Below are 22,912 nucleotides of genomic sequence, written 5' to 3'. Positions count from 1 at the left end.
CAACTTTTAGAATATTAAAATCACGAATTAATTTAAAGAAGAAAGAAGAAAGAAAACATAACGAGAAAAGAAAAGACAAAAAGGTAAAATAAAAAAACAAGCAAGTAAAGCCCCACAAATGGGCCGGCCCATGAACGCATACATGGGTAGGACATGCGTGAGAAAAGAAAGATAAAAAGTGTGAGAGCTAGGGATCAAACCCTAGTCTCGTTGCCAAAAGATCTACCAGCCAACCACTCTGCCATTCGTTTTTCTGTGTATTCTACTCGTCGCTCCCCTATAAAACAATGAAGGAGGTGGCGATTTTTGGTCCGAAAAATTAAATCGTTTTCTACTTATGGGTGGCATTGATGGGTAATTTTTATCAACTTGAAGGGTACTTTTAATGACGGACGACCAGAAGCGATAGCCGCTTTATTAATAGGTAAAGATAAAGATAAAGATGTACACGCACCGAACATCCCAAAAATATCCAGAAAAAAAACAAATAAAAAAACAAATAGAAACAGAAAGGAACAAAGGAAGAGAGAGGAGGGCCGTATCGTACAGGTAATGGGCTTGAGAAAGTTGAGGAATTGACACTCAAATTTGTGATCAGTCGAAAAACCCAGGTCAAGACAACTCACCAAAAAAAACGCAAATCTCAAAGCAGAAATCGATGAGGAAAAAAAACTAGCTGACCCAAAATCAATTTTCTGGCAGTTTACATATGGCTAAAATGATTTACGCCTACAAAGGCTAAAATGATTTATATTAAATCAAAAGCAAACAGTGAAGCTAATCAAACTATGCTTAGTTCAAAATTGACGGGCGTTCAGACGAGCCGCGACGCCGGCGAGCCGCAAACGTCTTTCCCGGCTCCGAAAGACAGACGGCACCCCCGGGCGACCCTCGAAGCCCTCCATAAGCTCAACCCTCTCCACGCGCTCTCACCAGCAACGCACCAAGGCGTTGACCTCAGAGCTTTAATTCCCCAACCCCCACCACCTCCCATCGCAGACTCGCAGAAGCATCCAAACAAACAAGAGAAGAAGTCGATCGAGAGCAGCACCGGCAGCCGCGGAAGGGAGGCCAAGAGACGACCGAGCGGCGGCAGCATGGACCGGAACATGACGGGGCTCCTGCTCGGGTGCGTGGGCGCCGCCATGACGGTGCTGGCGTACCAGCAGACGGTGGTGTCCAGCACGCAGTGCATCGGCGCCGGCCTCGCCGTCCTCGTCTGCGCTCTCTGCATCAAGGAAGGCTTCTTCTCCTTCTGATGCCCGCCGCCCGCGTAGCGCACAGCATTTGCCGGTTTCAGTTTCCATATTCCTTTGTAGCTCCTCCTGGTTGGATCATCTGATCCGCATATGATTGCTGCAGATCGAAGTGGTTGTATCTTGTATTCTGTAATTTCCTCCCTTTTCTTATACATACATAGTAGTTTTTTGTCTGTCTTGAAGCGTGGCTGATTGCATCTCTTTTGTTGTTGTTGTTGTGCGCTGATTACATCTCTTTTACGACTAAATTGCGGTTTCTGCCTTTCTTGGATGCATACAACCAGTCAAATCCCCTAACCACCAAAGGAGAATCATTCGCCTAAAATGGTTGACTTAATGTACTCCATTGCTTTTCGTACTACTTTTTGTACAAGAGACAGTCTAGTGTTTAACAGGAATACCTGCAAGCATCAGGAAATGAAATCCGCACAACTACAATAACATGGAATGCCGATGAAGTGCCGTCCCACAATAGCATGCAGTTACCTGCTTTACTAGAAACAGAAATACTCATCTCGAACGTAAGTACATTTTGAGCGTAGAACTATCCGTTCTGTACTATCCCTGCCTCATCTACAAACTGCCATGACACGAGACAACACTACGTAGCTGCTGTTCAGTTCAGATGCGCTGTTGGAAATTTTGCATTGCCGCACAACACCAAGCAGACGGACAGAGGGGTGCCGCCACCATCATCTGAAGTCGTGAATGATCTTCAGAACTTCAGAACTCGTGAATGATCTTCTGCAGAGAAGAGTAAGTCCCACTTGCGGCAACCAAGGAGCCGAGAACGATGATCATGACGATCAGCGCGACCTCGGCCCTGCTGCACCTCGCCGTGCCGAAGATTTTGAGGTAGCAAATGCACGGGAGCAGCATGGAGGCCATGACGCTGAGGAGCGAGCCGACGAGCGCCATGAGGTGGCCGAAGAAGGGGACGGCGAGGGCCACGATGACCGTGCTGATGACGATGAAGGTCCTGATGAGCATGTTGAGGGACCTCTTGTTGCCAGCAAGCAGCTTCTCCTCGATCGCTGTCGCGACGGGGGTCACCATCATAGCGTACTTTGAGAACGGGTTGATCAGCGCCGTGTAGATTGCTAGCTTGGAGCTGAGCTTGCCCTCCGGGAGGTTCAGGGTCACCTGAGACTCGACGTCGTCGCCGTACATGAGGTAGCCCAGTATGGCCATGGATCCGTAGTTGAGGGTGCATGCCACGAAGCATATGACCAGTACCTGTCAATGCACTCCAACAGACAGACATGCCAAATCTTCAGTCATTCAATCTACTGTACTTTTTAGTTGAGGGAAGTGAGACATCGTTCAGCATAGAACACTGTTAGGTCACTGTCACATGTTTTTTAGTATCAGATCTATTGCACGTTAAAACGCCAAGAAAAATACAATGATGAACAGTTTGGGAATGTCTTGGCTGGCGTTAAAATGATAGGCCACTCATTGATTAGTGATTACCTTGGAGAACTTGTCCTTTTCCTTCATGGAATTGCACAATGTCGGGAATATGGCGTGGCCGCAGTAGCAGAAAGTGTAGAGTCCGAGCGCGGTGGGTAGGCCGCTGACGTTGAGCATGGTGCCTTTCCCCTGAAAGCCGACGCCGTCAACCACCGCGGCCCAGAGCACGCAGAAGACCAGCACGACCGACGCGAGCACGCCGCTGGCCGACACGTAGGCGAGCACGCCCAGGTTCCTGAGCCACGTGGTGGGCAGGATGACGATGGAGACGAGCACGATGAAGAGGTGCTTGCCGGAGAGCAGGAGCACGCCGCCGAGGCTGAGGCTGGCGCCCGGGAACAGCTTGTCGAGGTTGTCCCCCTCCAGTATGAGGAAGCCGATGGCGACGAGGTAGAGCTCGGCGTACATGAAGGCCGAGACGGCGAAGCGGCCCTTGGCCCCGAAGGCGCGCGCGCCGATGTCCGGGTAGCCGCGCACGTCCGGCGACGCGCCCATGCACGTCTGCAGGAGCTGGCCGGTGTAGCAGCAGACGATGGCGACGAGGAGGAGCAGCACCAGGCTGAGCCACCCGCCCTCCGCCAGCGCGTACGGGATGGACAGCAGCCCCACGCCTGAAACCTCGACATCGACCGGTCAGTCAGAGTGGGCCGACACTGTCAAGAAAGGGCATGGCCGTACCGAAGATACAGATTGTTGCAGGCAACGGAAGAAAGATTCGGGCTCCGGACTCACCGGAGAGGGCGTTGAGGCCATTGAAGCATGTGCGCAGGGACGTCGCGCCGCCGGCCGCCGGCGAGCACTGCGCCTCGTGGTCGTGCGCCGCCGCGGGGTCCTTGCCGGGCAGCAGGCCACCGTGCGCGTGGAGGAGTGGCTGCTCGAAGCCCGGTAGCCCGCCCGGCGAGTCGTGCGGCGCCGCTCCGCCAATGGCCATCTTACTCTTATCCTACCTCCACCTCTAGGCGACGCCTCCTCTAACGAAGCTCTAGCAAAGACCAAATATTTTCACGACGGATGGAACAGGCAGGGGGCAGGGAGCAGGGAGAGCGCAACGAGCATGTGGCGCTGCGGCTGCGGCCTGATCCGCGGCTGTATAAAAGGGAACCCTACCTCGGCTTCTTCCTCCTCTCCTGCGTGCGGCGCCGACGACGGGTCACGAGTCGGGAGGCCCACACGGCTCGGGAGCTCTCTCTTGTGCGCTGCGCGCGCGGCCCATGCGGTTTGGGAAGTCCGAGAGCAAGACTCCGCGGGATCTGCGGCGTTAGATCTGCCATGTGGCATGCTGCTCTGGTGTGATAGTATGTGAAGCATCTCGTTCCGCAGGGACTGGAGATTTGGAGTAGAGTTTCTTTCCACCCTTCTTTCTTTAGTATCCCCGAAGGATGGGCTTTGTACGATGTCACGTCTCGTCTTATCAAAAAAAAAAAAAAGAGTTGGATCCGAGGAAACCTTTTTCTTTTTCTTTTGAGGGTAATCCGAGGAAACCTCAATGGAACGGGTAACGTAGCCTTCGTTGCTCGCTCCCGACCGTTTACGTGCGCATGCAGCTACACTATAGTACACATGGTCCGTTTAGTTGCTCCCGTAACTAGGAGTACTACTATATTTTAGGAAAGCCTCTTGATTAGGTTGCATGAGTGGGCATGCCGTGGCTAGCGCTCACGTGCAAGCATTAGTTTTATCAGCCTAGTGGTTCGCACCACTGAGCTACTTCTGTGGCGCACCACGGCATAGGGAGTAGTGCCTCGTGTGTGGCTTGAGCCCTGATATGCCGTCACAGCTGGCCAGGCTCGTCCAACGGCACGTTAACACGTGATAAATGTGTACAAAGTTCGCTGTTATTTGCAACTAAGGAAAATCAGATGTTATTAATAACAATGTCATATCACTATAACTACGTGACCGGGGCGCGAGGTAGGGCGTGGCGAGCAATCTTCAAATCATTCAAAATAACTACTGCTACGTGGCCAGGGGTGTTACCAGCTTCCCCTGTATTTGCCCGATAAGCCGCCGGTCGCAAATGTTTGCACACAATCACACCCACATGTTTCTTCATATCACCAGGAGTCCAGGACACATTTCGTTCACACGCTGTAACTAGCAATGTGGCCCAAGACCCGGAATTCATGTTGTATACGATCAACCAACGACAAGAACGCACCGGTGCGACAAGTGAACGACAAATGCACCAATGCGATAGGTGAACGACAAATCTCCCGTGTGCTGGGACGGATCCGTCACCTTGCTAGCTCCATGGTCTCAGCCTATTACTCCAATCATCATGGACATTACCCCCCGGCTACATGCATGTAACCAGCAATGTGGCACTATTAATATCTCCCTGGATGCATGATGAGCTTTTATTAAGGCTGTCTATTTGACATTTGACTGTTTTTCAATTCGAAAACAGTCAAATTTTTTGACCAATCAACACATTACACCTGTATGAGCAGAAAAATCAACAGAAAGCAAAAAAGAACGCCTAAACAGGTCGGGGGTAAACATCAAACCCGGGTCGGGGGTAAACATGTTAAATAACGGAGAACCAATACAAAGGTAAAAAGCACTATATTATAGTCAAATTTCCTGATAAATCAAGTGCTGACACCTATGTCCAAATACCATGGACAATTGTATGCTTGTATTTCCAAAAAAGGGGTCGTGTGGCTAAAATCTGACCCAGTTCTAACTAATAACCGAAACAAAACAAGGCAACTATCACCAAACCCTCCTGGACCGTTGCCCACGCTCTTTTTTCCTTTCCTGGACAACAAATCACCTGACAAAGAAAAGGAACAAAAATCATCAGAATACTGGCGTCTCCCAGGACCCTCCTTTAACTTGCATCACACAAGTCATCTGGGAGGCGCCATGGCCCATGGGAGAGGGGAAATGAGAAGAAAGAGTAGAAAAACATCAGAGAGACGTCATGGGAGAGAGGGAGTGAGAAGAAGGAAGAACAAAAACAAGTCAGAGAGGCACATCAGAGGGGCAAGTACCTGGAGAGAAGCAAGGGGGAAGAACAGATCTGAATAATCGGTGGTGGACAAAGGAAGATCATCCAAGAGACGGTCCACAGCTCACGAAATGTCCTACTCCTTTTGATCACACTTCTATTGAACTCTTCCATGTTTTTCCTCACCCTGCTGCTCTACATACACCTGCTACAGGAACTAGCCTGCAAAAAAACCATCATACAATCTAGTGAGAATTTTGGAATCGTCAGGGGAAAAATTCTAACTGTCGGAAGTTAAAACTGTTAATATTTCACTGTCAAAACACTACACCAACACGAATTCCAGTGTAACGTACACATGAAAAAAAAACTTTGCTGCAGTATAGGGCAATGTAGGTAACATGAACCATGAGGAAATTACATGAAAAAAGCTGTGTTGTAGTACACATGAAAAAATCTTTGCTGCGATACATGGCAATGTAGCTAACATGAACTCAGGGGAAATTACAGAGTTAGACAACTCATGACATTCATGGAAAAATGAGATGAATTCCAGTGTAATACCTACATGACATACAATGCAAACTGGGGGAATATTACACCGTATTCCAGCATTATTTAATACAATTCAGAATTACAATGTGATTCTGGGGGATATTACAATATAAATTTGGGGTATGTATATTACAATGTAATCCTGGGGAATATTACACTACAAATATAGTGGAAATTACAGAGAAATTAAGAGGTATTACACTGTAATTCAAAGAGTTAAAATTCACCGGAAATTCAAGCAAAAGCTGAACAGAATAAGTACAGAGATACATGCAAGTTCATATGAAGTCATGAATACAGAGACAGACCTATCAGCATAAAGAACACAAGTCCTATCAGATGAATGCATTAATATTGACAATCAAAAGTAGAGCTTGTTACAGTGCTGGTACACATGGACAGTGAAGGAAATGAATAATCACACTAGTGGATTACAATGATAATAACCAAGAGACTACACAAGGATAATCACACAAAGCAGAGTTAAAATCCACTGTAATTCAAGCAAATCTGAACAAGAATGAAGCCCAAATATCAAATAATACAGAGGTTCATCGGGAAAATTACACTACTTTGTTTAGAAGAAGAAAAATTACGCTGAATTTCTAGGAAAATTTACACTGCAATTCGGGGAATAATTACACTATAATTACATAAATAAAGCATGAAGTTTACACTGTAATTATGGGGAAAATTACACTGTAATTACATAAATGAAGCATGGAGTTTACACTGTAATTCTAGGAAAATTACACTGTAATTCTGGGAAAATTACACTGTCATTTAAAAAAATGAAGCATTGGGATTACACTAAAACCTGGGCTAAATTACACTGCAATTCTAGGGTATATTACACTGCAATTACATAAAGGAAGCATGGGGATTGCAATGAAATTTTTGGATACATTACACTGTAATACTAGGGGCATACTACACTGTAATTTTAGGCTAAATTACATTGTAATTCTTGTGAATAAAAAAGATAAGTCATTAGTTGTAACTAGATCAGAAAGACTCACATGATTCACATAGAAATTGAAAATAGTTTTATCAAAACCCCTATCATCACTAGAAAGATCCTAAAAAATAATTCAGTCAACAAACAGAAATTTTAATAAACTGAAAGAAAGAATAAAAACGAAAATGAAAGTAGAGAACAAGACAAAAATAACTACCAAAGACATAGCATTAGAACCATCTTCCACAAAGTCATTAGGCACAAAAGGATCATTCAAAGAATCAGCCCTCTCAATAGAAGAAACTACCAAAACATCATTGTGAGAGACTTCCCGTAGTCTCCCCATTGACCTAAACCTAACAAAACATAATACATGACACACGAAAGAAAATAAAAGAAAGTTGAAAATTATAGGGTAATGGGGCTCAATTACAAGGGAAATCTCACAACAAATAATACATTGAAAGGCAGCAATCAGGGGAATTATAGAGTAATGGGGGCATATTAATACAGTGGAAGAATCACTTAAATACAGTGTAAAACCTAAATACAGTGAAACTCTGAGTAAAAATACACAATAATTAGGGCAACTTACAATGAAAAGGTAGAGGGAGTACACTGCCAAAAACTGAAGATAAATTATATAGTAAGAATGGGGGATATTACAGTGCAAAACCACATGAATGCATGCAAAACATCTGAGAAAAAATACAATGTAAATAACAAAGAAACTGGCGCAGTATTACACTGAAAAAATATACACTGCAATTTACACTGAAAGAAGCATGATAATTACACTGTAATGGGGGTAATTCTAGGGAAAATTACACAATAATTACAAAATAAAGAAGCACGAAAAAACAATGTAATTATGGTATATTACACTGTAATTGCAGGCTAACCTACAGTTTGATTCTACGACACATGAGAATTACAATGTAATGGGGGGAAATATTATACAGTAATTCTAGGACAAATTACACAGTAATTACAAATAAAAAAGCACAAAAACACACGGTAATTACGGTATATTGCACTGTAATTGCAGGGTAACCTACAGTGTAATTCTACGGACATATTACACAGTAATTATAGCAAAATTCACACTGAAGAAAGAAGCATCGGGATTACACTGTAATTAGGGGGAAATACACAGTACTACTAGGACAAATTCCAGAGTAACAACAAATAAAGAAGCATCAGGATACACTGTAAATGCACTACAATTATGGGGTAAGTTACACTGTAATTATGGGTTAAATTACACAGCAATTCTGGATGGGGATACACTGTAATTCTAGGGGTAAGTTACACTTCAAGTCTGGAGTAAAAATACACTGTAAAGAAGCATGCAATTCAGAGAGATTCCTGGACTGACACTACAACAACGCTGCAGCCTAGTACACACAAATTCAGAGAGATTCAGGTACCGGGAGAAATGAACACCTACATCTAACACAAAAAATCATAATGAATTCCAGGGACTACAACATCAAACATCAGCAGCTAACAGCAAATACAACTAAACTGCATAAGCAGGCAAAAATCAGGCTAGATCATCTGCAACTACATCTAATGACAAAGGAACAGACACCCAGGCCGGCAGAAATAAAATTGATAGGGCTAACCACCGCTGCAACTATAACTTCCCCTACCTCTATATCTACATCAGAATAAACAACCTACGCCTACCTCCACATCTACAAGCATGGGAGAATATGACCACAACAAGCAGATGGATTAGAACCCCCACATACAACAAGCTCCTACATAACTCAGGCGAGCAGAAGGATGGGAAATGGAGCGCTAGGCATGGCGGACTAGAAACAAACACGGCAGCAACATGCACCTACCACGGATCCACAGACAACATCAAGAACAGATGAACCATGGATCTATGGATCCAAAACTTACCTAGATCCGGAACTACACAGCCACAACACAAACAAAAGCACACAGGGAAACACGAGAGACAAGGACAACCGACCGCGGCAGCGGGGATCGAAGAGAAAAGGGAGGAGAAATCGAAATCGAGCGGTGGAATAGCTCGGAATCGCCATGAACATAAGAAATCGCCTCCTCTCCAAGTGGAGACAGTGCCGGGCCGGGGGCGGTAACGGGCTGAGACAGGAAAACCAAACCCGAGAAACCAACACGCATCAACCCAAACAAGTGGAACGCCAGCACGAAGAAAAAAATCAACACGAATCTCTGCGTGAGAACGGACGGACACGGATTTGATTGACGACGAATTGAAAAACACTCGACTGTAAAATAGCAAAACGTTTATTAATACCAACCACCCTTCTTCTAGGCAAGAAATGCCAGCAGAATACCTCCAAGAAACCGCTTCGGTCAAGGGGACAAAGTCAAATCTTTTCAGAATCAAATTCAAATACTATGTTTTTGGAATTAAGTTTGGAGTTGAATTTCGACGAGGGAAGGGCGATGACGGCGGCGCGCCTTCGGCTCGCTTCAGTGCTTGTAGTCGTCGTTAGGTGGTCTATAAAATTGAATGTAATTTTTATTATTCCTGATGTTAGCTGTATTGTCATGATTGAACATGAATAGATTAGAAGTTTCTCATAAACAAAATGGAGTCAAATTCAATTCATAGGAGGCAAGCAAGATGTAAGTTTGAATTAAGCTGCTAGGCCAGCCAAACCATTGGCGAACATTTGGCCACCCGCTTCTTCTCGAGGAATTGGTGTGAAAGTGAACTGCGCCCGTCAATAAATAAATTGGCTCCCATCCAAGCAGACGCAGAACAAGCAGTGAGCATCAATTTGTTGACAGGGCAAGTGGGCGTTGGCTCAAATCCAAACAGACACTGAGCTTGGGTCAAGGAGGGAACGCCAAACACATAAACCAAGACGATCCTTGCCTCCGTACTCTGTCTTTCGTACTAACAGTAAATAAAATACAGTTCGTTAATGTCATCAACGAGGAATTACCTCCCAATGGATCTTGCCTATATGTACGATAACACAAAAATACAGCGGTTCACTGGTCACTATACACGAGTGCACGTCGCCGAAAACATCCCTCTCAGAGAGAGAGCTAACGTAGGAGCACACTAGGAGCCGCGATAGCACATCGTGGCCAACTCGTCCTTGCCGTTCAGAAAGGCCGTGGCCATGTGCGCGATATATCGGCCGTTGGTGGGACGATCGAGAGTCACGGCCACCGTGTATTTCGTCTTGATCGCCCCACCATCGGCACCGAGGTTTTTGTCCGCGTCATATCGTGTCCGGTCCTCTACAACCGTTGTTTATTCAGCCGCGCGCGCACGGCGCCCGACCGCGACCTGAAACCCAAATGTGTACTCCGGCACAAGGCCAAGTAAATTTTTAGCTGGTGTAGTAAAACTGTAAAAGTACCGTGCACGGGTCAAAAGGGGTTCCTCGTATACGTTCGCCAGTCTCCCGCAATCTTTTTATACTCTCTCCGTTTTTTAGTCCGCATATAAGGTTTGGTCAAAGTCAAGCTTTATAGAGTTTGACTAAGTTTATACTTCCTTCGTCCGGAAATACTTGTCCTATAAATGAATGAAATGGATATATCTATAACTAAAATAAGTCTAGATACAACCATTTCAAGGACAAGTATTTCCGGACGGAAGGGGTATTAAAAAGTATAAACATTTACAATATGAAATCAATATTATCATATGCACCATGAAACGTATTTTCAAACTATATAATTTTAGTATTGTAGATGTCTATTTTTTTTATATATTTGGTCAAATTTTGTGTAGTTTGACTTTAACCAAATCTTATATGCGGAGTAAAAAGAAACGGAGGGAGTACTAACCACTCTGATGGATGCGATCTGTGGTTGCATGATTAGAAGGACAGTGGTATTCCCAGTTCACCAAGGCTCAAGTCTCGGTGCTCGCAAATTTCAAGATAACATGCCGGCTCAGTCTCTCGAAGATGCTCATAGGGATAGGGTATGCGTGTGTGCGTTCATAAGGGTGAGTGTATGCGCATATGTATGAGCACTTGCGTCTGTACTGATGTTAAAAAAGACACTCCGATGGATAGAACCAGTTTGGAATACGGATCTTAACTTGGTACCGGGCCCTCTGGGAGCGATGCACTGATGTGAAGATTGGCAAAAAGAAGAGGCATGCCGACTGATTTTTTTTAAAGATCAGTCGGGCCGAGAGCCATCGGATCTGCCTAAGAAGGGGCGTGCTACGCGTCCGTCGGCTGATCTTTTAGATCAGCTGGGTCGAGAGCCGTCGGATCTGCCTCATTGACTGGCAAGCGCGCCTTCTCCATTTTAGAAAGATCTTGTTGCATCACAGGTATTTGGCATGGTATTGTTGCAGAATTATTTCTACAACACATGTATTGTTGCAGAATATTTTTGTAATAACTGTTTTATTGCATAAACATTTTTGCAACTGATGTTTTGTTGCAATTTTGTTTTCAACGAGGTCTTGTTGCAGAATTTTTTTGCAAGATAGGTTTTGTTGTAAAACATAAACCCGTCGTAAACCATTGCGACACGCCGACACCGCATTTAAATATATTATAACTAAGCATTTTTCTAGCCCTCTCAGGCTACAAGCTTTTCCAACCGTTTGATCGTGACTGTTGAGGATTTCAGACCATTAGATTAGCTGTGAGTCACGCCTAATCCAGCTCCGTTCACTAACACGGACCGCTAACGGGCTGGGGCAGCTCCTCCCGCAGCAAAATTGCTGTCACGTGGTTTATTGGGCTCGTTCTTGCATGAAGCCCATTGGAAACTCCCTTCACTCGACGCCCCCCTCCCTTCGTCTCGACTTCTCTCTCTCCGCCCCTCCTCATTCTAACCGCGCTTGGGTGGCGGCAACGCATATGTTTTAGAAGTATAATCCCTCTGCAACCTGCCGGTTGATGCTAAGCTTTTCTCCAAAAAGAAAAGAAAAAACTTGAGCACTATCAGCGGCAGAAGCAGGACGGCCGAAATCTAACGTTGAGTGGGGCGGTTGTAGGGGGGGCTACTGTTCACCTGCTTTCAACAAGCAATTTGACATTCGTGGGGTGGGCCTTGGGCGTGGTTGGCCACCCGCCCCGGTGCCCCATGTTGGCCAGATGAAGAAATGGGATGCATGAGATCTTTTCGGTGGCGCTTAAAAAAAGATCTTTTCGATTTGCTTACAAAACCATTCTGCAAAATGTTATTCTTTCGACAAACCTTACTGCCCACAACATTATTGTTCGACGAACCTAAGTAAAATATAAGGGTTTCTACAATGCCGACCCTCGGAACAGATATGGTGTCCATCTGTCGATACGTCCAGACGCATCCATGGACACCGGTACGAAAGCCGGTCATTTAAACATATACCTTAAATATCCTCCACTATTAACTTCAATAAAAAGTGACCTTACGCCAAACAACAATCGTCTTTCATCGTTACCTAAAAAATTAGCATGTGATCACAAGTATACAATCGATTAACGACCTTTCTGTCGTAGCCTGCAATGGCCTTCTGCCAACTAAGAATGACATTCCGCTGTGGACACACTGTTCATTAGTTCATTTGATTTTCGTTCGATGTCTTGAATCGTTTACTAATCACATATACATATAGTAGGCCCCCTTTGCCACTCCACGTCTGGTCCGTCTTGGTCTCGCTCACTTTGCCCGCCTATCGTATCGGCTCGGCATCGTCCGTCAAGCGACAACTTCTGCCTTTGACGGCTTCACTATCATTTATGATCGGTGGTAGTTGTTTCTATGTAGTCTCGGTCTTTGTTGAGCTTCTGCCTCTGACGGCTTTGCTATCGTTTATATATAGTGTTGTATTTTTTTTGCGGGTGTTGTATACGATCAACCAACCACAGGAACGCACCAATGTTGTATTCTTTTTGCGGGTGAAGCATGGGAGATTTATCCTGCAAATTGACCTCTTCGACAAGAGTAAGAACTATAAGTGGGCCTTGCTAGTGGTGTATGGGGCTGCACAGGATGAAAACAAACCTAAATTCATAGCAGAGATGTCGTCGATGTGTCATAGGACTGTTATCCCCTATATAGTGGGGGGAGATTTTAATATTCTTCGTCATAGTGGGGGAAAAACAAGAAAACCCCCATGTCTCATTTCTCTGATGTGTTCAATTCGGTTATACACCTGTTGGGTCTGAGGGAAATTGATATGTCAGGCGGCTGCTATACTTGGTCGAATAAACAAGAGAACCCTACCTTAGAGAAATTGGATAGGGTTTTAATGTCATCAGACTGGGAGGACCTTTATCCCTTTGTTTCTGTTTGTAAGTTGGTCAAGGAAATTTCTGATCATAACCCCTTGTTGTTAGATGGGGGTGTGGCTTCATCTAGAGCCTCTGGGAGTAGATGATTTAAGTTCGATAATGCATGGCTAAATAACCCAGACTTTCTTCCTCTGGTGACAGAAATCTGGTCCCAGCCTGTCTATACTAGTGATCCTATCGATATTCTAAATATCAAGTTGAAGAGAATTAAGAAGTTCTTCAAGGGTTGGGGATCTAATATATTTGGTCATAACAAGATCAGAAAAGATCTCATCAGACTTGAATTGCAAGAGCTAAAAAAGTTGGAGGAGGAATATGATCTTTGTGGGGAGGCGTATATGAGAAAGTTGGACATCCTAGCTGAGCTTAATACCATGTACATTGAAGAAGAGACCCATTGGCACCAAGTTTCTAATGGGAGATTGTCATGCCCTCGATGCGGCTATAGCTCCCACGTGTCGATGCGCGACTTAGAGGCATAACCGCATTGAAAGCAATGTCGCAAGTTAGGCAATCTTCACAACATCCCATGTAATATAGATAATAAAAGGGGAGATATATAGTTGGCTTACACTCGCCATGTCAATCAAAGTACATAAATAGCATTACATCAAACAAACGCTCATGGCCCGACTACGGCGCCAAAATAAAAGAACAACCCAACATGCGACATGGTCCCGATCACCCCAACTGGGCTCCACTACTGATCATCAGGTAAAGACACATAGTAACGGCGTGAGTCCTCGTCGAACTCCCACTTGAGCTCAAGCGCGTCATCTGGAACGGAATCATCAGGCCCTGCATCTGGTTTGGAAGTAATCTGTGAGCCACAGGGACTCAACAATCTCGCACCCTCGCGATCAAGACTATTTAAGCTCATAGGTAAGGCAAGGTAAAATATGTGGAGCTGCAACAAGTGACTAGCATATATGGTGGCTATCCTGTTCGCAAAAGAGAGCGAGAAGAAAGGGCAAAGCGCGAATGAGTAACTAGAGGGCAACCTGCGACAAGTATTACCCCAACACCGTGTTCACTTCCCGGACTCCGCCGAGAAGAGACCATCACGGTAACTCACACAGTTGATTCATTTTAATAAGTTAAGGTTCAAGTTATCTACAACCGGACATTAACAAATTCCCATATGCCCATAACCGCGGGCACGGCTTTAGAAAGTTCAAATCCCTGCAGGGGAGTCCCAACTTAGCCCATGACAAGCTCTCACGGTCAACGAAGGAATAGACCTCCTCCCGAGACATTCCGATCAGACTCGGTATCCCGGTTCTTCAAGACACTTCGATAAGTTAAAACAAATCCAGCAACACCGCCCGAATGTGTCGACAAATCCCGATAGGAGCTGCACATATCTCGTTCTCAGGGCACACTCAGATGAGGTTGTGCATTGCTGGAAAAGCTTTAATCAAGGCGAACTATCAAGGGGTTCCCATTATAACCCAACCGCGTAAGGAACGCAAAATCCGGGAACATAACACCGATATGACGGAAACTAGGGCGGCAAGAGTGGAACAAAACACTAGGCGAGAGGCCGAGCCTTCCACCCTTTACCAAGTATATAGATGCATTAAGATATCATGGTAATATAATGATATCCCAACAAGTAAATAATGTTCCAACAAGGAACGGCCTCCAATCTTCACCTGCAACTAGCAACGCTATAAGAGGGGCTGAGCAAAGCGGTAACATAGCCAATCAATGGTTTGCTAGGACATGGTGGGTTAGAGGTTTGACATGGCAATTTGGGAGGCATGATAACCAAGTGGTAGGCATCGTAGCATAGGCATAGCAAAAGAGCGAGCATCTAGCATAGCAAAGATAATAGTGATTTCGAGGGTATGATCATCTTGCCTGCAAAGTTGTCAGAGTTGACTGGATCCTCGAAAGCAAACTCAACTGGCTCCTCATTAGCGAATTCGTCTCCCAGCTCTACCCAAACAAGACAAACAAGCAACAAGGACACAATCAACCACGTGCAAAACTCCAACAATATAACGCAATCATGGTATGCTATGCGGGATGCAATATGTGATGCATATGCAAGATTTGACAAGTAATGAATGAACCTGACCTCAACTTGAAAATCCAAGTGTGCTACTGCAAAGATGAGATGAAATCGCTTGAAAACGATATAAAGAACGCCGGAATCGGAGTTACGGTTTGGGAATGGCAAGCAATTCAAATATGACCACGTTCTGCGATTTACAACAAGTGGTCATCTAAATGCAACAAGATGAACATGCTACAGCACTCAAACATGACAACAAAATACATGGCAGGGATTCATTCATGATGCTTAACAAAAGACTAGCACTGAGCTACGGCCAATTCATCCATTAGCAGGTTCAAACAAGCATGGCAAAAATGCATTTGGTAAACAGATTTCAGACTTAGTGAAATTAACACTTGTCTGGAATTTCAGATCAGGTAGCACACTTTGGAGCATGAAAAGTATATGCTACAGGTGCTGAACATGACAAAGTAAAGCATGGCATGGAGCTACTCAAAGAGCTTAACAAAAGTCCCTTAGTGACCTTGAGCCAAAAGGGATCAGAAAATACATTTGCAAGCATGTGAACATGGCAAAAACATAATCAGTTCTCAGACTTTGTGAAAACTGGAGCATGCTGAAACAGATATCAAGTAGGCATGTTTACAAGCTCGATGCACTCACTACAGAGCAAGTAATGACAATCTAAGCATACACCCATCAAGAATACACATTATACAAGCTAGAAATGGCAAGTATAATAACATGGCATGCACGGATCAACTACAACATCCTCGGCAAAATCGCTAACAAGTAGACATTCTGCCCAGATTCACGAAATAGCAAAAGTAGATCTCGATTGACTCAAGCTAGGGTGCTCCATAATTGCAAAAAAATACATGGATGGATAGAGCACTACAAGATTAACAAAACATCCTTATTGATCATCCTCAAAAGAGGCACGGATCACTAGGAAACAACAAGAACATATGGCATATTGAGATAAACAAATCAAGGACTTAGTGGAAATGCTAAGTCCCTGAAATCAGCATTAACGAATGCTTCACTTTGCAAGCTTGTGCTAGTCACCACACACATCACAAAAATACATAGGTTACACCTCTGGATAGATGGCAAAACATATAACAAAACACATGTAGAGCTCATGGGCATATCATGCACACAATAATCATGGCAAAAATGACAAATATCTAATTGGAGCAGCAGATCTGACAATTATCTCAAATAGCATTCTTCTAACAACATTTAGGGCATCAAGATGAACTCAAAAGAAAATGATGCAATGATATGAAATGATGTGCTCTTTGAGACGAACATTTTGATATGCTATATGCCCAAAACAGAGCTACGGATGCAAAGTTACGATGCGATGAACATAGACAAAATAAATAGGGTTTCGGGCAAAAAAAAAGTCAACCGAGGCAAGATCCGGATCCAGATCTGGCCGGGCGCGGTTTACGACGTTGGCCGGCAACTGTTCATCGGCGACGGGGCGCGGCTGGAGCAAGCGGATGAGGAGGAGGTCGGCGGCGGTCGGGCACCGGAGCCGGAGATGGCGGCGCGAGGCGGATGGAGCGGTGACGGCGGTCGCCGGAAGCGGCTCCGGCGCGGGCTTGTGGCGGCGGCCCGGTGCGGCAAGCCGGGCGGCGGCGGAGCCATCGGAGATGGCGGCGCGGTGCTCTGGGAGGCCGGCCTCGGGGAAGAGAGGCGGCAAGAGGCGAGGAGCCTCGGGCCCGATCGGCGTCGTGGAGGGCCCGCGGCGGGCTTCGCGGGCCGGGCGCGATTCGCGGCGAAGTGGGGCTCGTGGGAGCTGACGTGGCGGCAACGACGCGGGTTGGACAATGTCCGGCCCGGTTGATTTTGTCCGGCGACGGCGGGTGGAGATGGACCTAGGGATTTCTGGGGGAAGGAGAAGGAGATTTTTCGGGGGTGTCTTTATATAGGCATAGAGGGAGCTAGGAGAGTCCAAATGAGGTGCGGTTTTCGGCCACGCGATCATGATCGAACGCTCTAGATAATGGAGAGGGTTTTGGTGGGTTTTGGGCCAAAATGGAGGGGTGTTGTGCTGCAACACGCACGAGGCCTTCTCGGTCCCTCGGTTAACCGTTGGAGCATCAAACGAAGTCCAAATGGTATGAAACTTGACAGGCGGTCTACCGGTAGTAAACCAAGGCCGCTTGGCAAGTCTCGGTCCAATCCAGAAATGTTTAATCCCCACACACGAAAGAAAGGTAGAAATGACCGCCGGAGGAGAACGGAGCGCCGGAATGCAAAACGGACAACGGGGAAAATGCTCGAATGCATGAGATGAACATGTATGCAAATGCAATGCACATGATGACATGATATGAGATGCATGACAACGATAACAACACATGGAGACAAAAACCCGAACCCGAGAAAATAAAATAACTTAACGCCGGAAACGGCAAGAGTTGGAGTACACATTGGGAAAATCATATCCGGGGTGTTACAACACTCCACCACTACGAAAGGATCTCGTCCCGAGATCTAGGACTGAAAGAACGCCGGGTATTCAGAACGGAGGTGATCCTCGTGTTCCCAGGTAGCTTCACGGTCGGAATGGTGTGACCACTTGACTTTGAGGAATTTGATTGACTTGTTGCGACTCTTGCGTTCAGTCTCTTCAAGAATAGCAACGGGGTGCTCACGATAAGAGAGATCTTCTTGGAGCTCAATGTCCTCGAAGTTGAGGGTGCGGTCAGGAGTTTTGAAGCACTTTCGAAGCTGAGAGACATGGAACACGTCATGCACATTTGCAAAGTTTGAAGGAAGCTCGAGTTGATAGGGGAGATCGCCTCTCTTGCTGACGATCTTGAAAGGTCCCACGTATCTAGGGGCAAGCTTCCCTTTGATACCGTAGTGACGAGTACCTTTCATTGGAGAGACGCGGAGGTAAACGTGATCTCCGATCTCGAAAGCCAAATCACGGTGCTTACTATCATAGTAGCTCTTCTGGCGGGATTGGGCTGCTTTGAGGTTATCTCGAATGACTTTGCACATTTCCTCTGCCTCTGTGATTAAGTCATTTCCCAAAAGCTGACGTTCATCGGTTTCGGACCAGTTGAGAGGGGTATGGCACTTCCCGCCATACAGAATTTCAAATGGGGCCTTGCCCGAACTTGCTTGAAAACTGTTGTTGTAGGAGAATCCAACATATGGAAGACAATCCTCCCACTTCATGCCGAAGGAGATCACACAAGCCCTGAGCATATCTTCAAGAATCTGGTTGGCACGCTCGACTTGACCGCTAGTTTGAGGATGGAAAGTTGTGCTGAAGCGGATGTTGGTGCCCATGGCCTTCTGAAAAGAATCCCAAAACTTGGAGGTAAAGATGCTGCCACAGTCTGAAGAGATCACTTGTGGAATACCGTGCAGAGAGACAATTCGAGAGGTATAGAGCTCCGCCAATTGAGCTGCAGTGATAGACTCTTTGATAGGCAGAAAGTGAGCCACTTTAGTGAGTTTGTCGATGATAACGAATATAGCATCATTGCCACGTTTGGACTTTGGAAACCCAGTCACGAAGTCCATCTCAATGTGATCAAACTTCCGTTCTGAAATGGCAAGAGGTTGGAGGAGACCAGCTGGCCTTTGGTGTTCTACCTTCACTCTTCTGCAGACATCACACTCATTCACGAATTGAGCAATCTCGTGCTTCATTCGAGTCCACTAATAAGCCTGCTTGAGGTCCTAATACATCTTCGTGCTCCCAGGGTGGATGGAGAGGAGAGAATTGTGAGCCTCATTCATGATCACTTTACGAAGGTCACCTTTGGGCACAACAATACGATCCTTGAAGAAGAGAGTATCCTTGTCATCAAGGCGGTAGCACTTGTACTTGTGTTGACTCTTGACAATCCCAATCTCCACCTTTTTCACCATAGCATCAAGAAGTTGAGCTTGACGAATCTGGTCTTCCAAGGTAGGAGAGACTTGAAGGTTGGCGAGGAAACCTTGAGGAACCACTTGCAGATTAAGTTTGTGGAAAGCTTCACAAAGCTCGGGTTGATAAGGCTTGAGAATCAAATTGTTGCAATAAGCCTTCCTGCTCAATGCGTCAGCAATCACATTGGCCTTGCCTGGAGTATACTCGATACTCGGATTATACTCTTGAATCATTTCGACCCATCGAGTTTGCCTGAGGTTGAGATTAGGCTGAGTGAAAATGTACTTGAGACTCTTGTGGTCAGTGAAGATGTCCACTTTTCTTCCCAATAAGAGATGTCTCCAAGTCAAAAGAGCATGCACAACCGCCGCCAACTTGAGATCATGAGTGGGGTAGTTCTTCTCATTGGGCTTCAATTGGCGAGAGGTATAAGCCACAACTTTTTTCTCTTGCATCAACACTGCGCCAAGACCTTGGAGAGAGGCATCGCAAAAGACCTCGTACGGTTTGGATTCATCAGGAGGAGTCAGAACTGGAGCAGTGACCAATTTCTCTTTCAAAGTGTTGAAAGCAATGTCACACTCCGGAGACCAAACGTACTTGACGTGCTTTTGGAGAAGATTTGAGAGAGGCTTCACGATCTTAGAAAAGTTTTCAATGAATCTTCGACAGTAGCTTGCGAGACCGAGGAAGCTACGGAGTTGCTTCACATTCTGAGGTGGTTCCCAATTCACAATTGCAGACACCTTCTCAGGATTCACCGCAATGCCCTTGGCAGAGATGATATGACCAAGATAAAGAACCTCATCGAGCCAAAATTCGCACTTGGAGAACTTGGCATAGAACTTGTGTTCCTTGAGCTTATCGAGCACCAAACGCAAGTGCTTGGCATGATCTTCCTTGTTCTTTGAAAAGACCAGAATGTCGTTGAGATAGACCAAAACGAAGTCATTGGTGTAGGCGTTGAAGATGAAGTTCATCATGCGAGAGAAAGTCGGAGGAGCGTTGACGAGATCAAAAGACACGACGGTGTATTCATAAGAACCATAGCTTGTCCTGAAAGCCGTCTTGGGAATATCTTGCTCACGGATTCGAATCTGATGATAACCCATATGGAGATCAAGCTTGGAGAATACTTGGGCGCCTTTGAGTTGTTCGAACAGCTCGTTGATGTTCGTAAGTGGGTATTTGTTCTTGATGGTCTTCTTGTTCAATGGACGGTAATCGACACAAAGTCGGTCCGTTCCATCCTTCTTCTTCACAAAAAAACACCACAACCCCACGGAGAAGAACTAGGCCGGATGAGACCCATTCTCTCTTGAACATCGAGTTGTTTCTTCAGCTCCTTCAACTCTCCGGATCCGAGCTTGTAAGGACGCTTGCACACTGGTTCCATGCCAGGCTCAAGATCGATGACGAATTCAACTGGCCGGTGCGGAGGCATTCCTGGAAGCTCTTCTGGAAAGACGTCTTGATATTCGCAAACGACTGGAATTTGCGATATAGCATCCAGTTCACCCTTCTCATTGAGAGAAAACAGACGGATGGTATCATCACGAGCGGCAAAGACAATTACATCCTCAGACGAATGAGTCAATTGAATCTGCCTGGCTGCACAATCAAGATGCGCCTTGTGCTTAGAAAGCCAATCCATCCCGAGAATAAGATCAATATCCGAGTTACCAAGAATCACCGGAGAAGAAAGAAACTTGTAGTCGCCCAACGTGATAGTAACATCCGGGGCCATAGCGCTTGCATTCAAGAATTTACCCGGAGAAACAACAGATAATTGTCTAGGCAAATCTTGTAAAGGCAACTCATGCCTAGAAACAAATGGTCTCGAGATGAAACAATGCGATGCACCCGTGTCAAAAAGAACTTTTGCAGGAATATCGTTAATAGGAAGGTTACCCATGATGACATCTGACGAGTCCTGTGCCTGAGCTGCATTCAGCAAGTTGACCTTGGCGGACTTGGTGTTATGCTTGACCATAGCTGTACTAAGCACTTGTTGCACGTGACCTCTTAAAAGCAGACGGTGATACGGAGCACTCGATCTTGGAGCTTGAGACGAAGTCTTGTTCTGAAAGCCAGGGTTGGGTGGGTGGGAAGATCCACTACCACCTTTGCTCTTCTGCTGATACGGCTGACGAAACGGAGGAGGAGGAAGCCAATACTTCTGCTGCTTGGCCACTTGAGTAGAGGAAGAAGGAGTAGTGTCGCTGACTCGCTTCTTGGAAGCATCACACCTCAGTTGAGCGGCCTCTTGCTTCAACGCCATGTTGTAGAACTCATTGTACCTCAAGGGCTCAAAGAGAACAAGAGCTAGCTGGATTTCTTCTCTGAGACCACCCCTGAACTAGTATATCATGCTCTTCTCATCAGGTACGTCCTGCTTAGCAAAGCGGGCGAGCTTCTGAAACAACTTGTTGTAGTCATAGACAGACAAAGAGCCTTGCTTCAGGTTGCGAAATTCCTCACGCTTGCTTTCAACCATGCTCTAAGGAATATGATGAGCTTTGAAGTCTTGACGGAATTCATCCCAGGTAATCACACGGCCTCCTCTGGAATCCTTGTACTGTTGGAACCATTCTGCAGCTTGGTCTCTTTGAGTTGGAAGGAAGCGAACTTGACGAAGTCCTCAGGCCTGACGTTACTGCACTCGAAATGCTTGCACAGATCCACGAGCCAATCGTCAGCATCAGTTGCCTCAACACAATTGCTGAAAGTCTTTGGCCCGTTAGCAAGGAACTGGTTGAGTGTAGCAAAGTGATTCTGATTGTTGCCTTGGTTGCCTTGGTTCGCTTGATTGCGCTCTTGAAGAATTTGCATGATCAACTGCGTGTTTGCATTGGTTGCGGCCATCACAGCTTGCCATGCCTCCGAAGGAGGTGGAGGTGGTGGCGGATCCTGATTCTGATTCTGATTGGTGCTCTTAGCGGGAGCCATCCTGAAGAGGTTGACAACCGTTAGCACATTGGCAGATAAAATAAAGCTGAATCGAACGGGTTGAAATTGCAACATATAGTCTTCACATCCGAACAAAATGAATGAATGCATTCCACTTGAAATGGTCACATATCCATAAATTGAGAAGCCACTTAGAATTTAGGTAGAGAAATAAATCAACAAGGTACGGACCAAGAACGAATACTCGGTAAGAAATCCCAATCTCAAACCAAATTCCGTGGAAGAAGAGCTAGAGCTACAAGAATTCCCACCTATGAAACTCCCGAACCTTTCCGGTTATGCAATCAGGTGTTGGGGATACAGGGGAAGCATAATATCTCACCCAAATCTAGCAATTCCTACATCCAGTTGTATCCATCCTTCAACACATAACCAAGAAAAACTTCGGAAACCATCTACCTCAACCTTCGAAAAGCATCCGTTATACAAGTTATGGCGATACTCCCGAACTCCCGCCCCAGTACTGGGTGGCGTCGAGGTTATCTCACCAACGAACTGCATAAAAGAGATTTTCGATGTCGGCGTACTAAACTCAGGTATTC

At 45.7% G+C, this 22,912-nt stretch overlaps 2 protein-coding genes and 1 long non-coding RNA gene across 3 annotated transcripts; 1 reads left to right on the top strand and 2 right to left on the bottom strand.

The window, feature by feature from the left end:
• Window positions 1–886: 886 nt before the first annotated feature.
• On the top strand, window positions 887–1,458 carry LOC119355383. The gene has a single exon (XM_037622177.1). It carries the CDS (start codon window positions 1,098–1,100, stop codon window positions 1,257–1,259), a length of 162 nt encoding a protein of 53 aa, XP_037478074.1. The 5' UTR covers window positions 887–1,097; the 3' UTR covers window positions 1,260–1,458.
• A 216-nt stretch (window positions 1,459–1,674) lies between these two features.
• On the bottom strand, window positions 1,675–3,809 carry LOC119355382 (amino acid transporter AVT1I-like). Its single transcript, XM_037622176.1, has 3 exons — window positions 3,465–3,809; window positions 2,733–3,343; window positions 1,675–2,495 (listed from the first exon to the last, which is right to left on the bottom strand). The coding sequence occupies exons 1-3, from the start codon at window positions 3,661–3,663 to the stop codon at window positions 1,983–1,985; spliced, it is 1,323 nt and encodes a 440-aa protein (XP_037478073.1). The 5' UTR covers window positions 3,664–3,809; the 3' UTR covers window positions 1,675–1,982.
• A 1,409-nt stretch (window positions 3,810–5,218) lies between these two features.
• Window positions 5,219–9,363, bottom strand: LOC119355381. Its single transcript, XR_005171575.1, has 2 exons — window positions 5,729–9,363; window positions 5,219–5,508 (listed from the first exon to the last, which is right to left on the bottom strand). It is a non-coding gene; the product is annotated as an uncharacterized LOC119355381 (long non-coding RNA).
• Between the last annotated feature and the right edge of the window lie 13,549 nt (window positions 9,364–22,912).

The sequence above is a fragment of the Triticum dicoccoides genome, chromosome 2A (genome assembly GCF_002162155.2).
Source record: "Triticum dicoccoides isolate Atlit2015 ecotype Zavitan chromosome 2A, WEW_v2.0, whole genome shotgun sequence".
Taxonomy (NCBI): Eukaryota; Viridiplantae; Streptophyta; class Magnoliopsida; order Poales; family Poaceae; genus Triticum; species Triticum dicoccoides.
The sequence above is the reverse complement of the archived record's forward strand: the minus strand, read 5'-3'. Positions and strand labels throughout refer to the sequence as shown.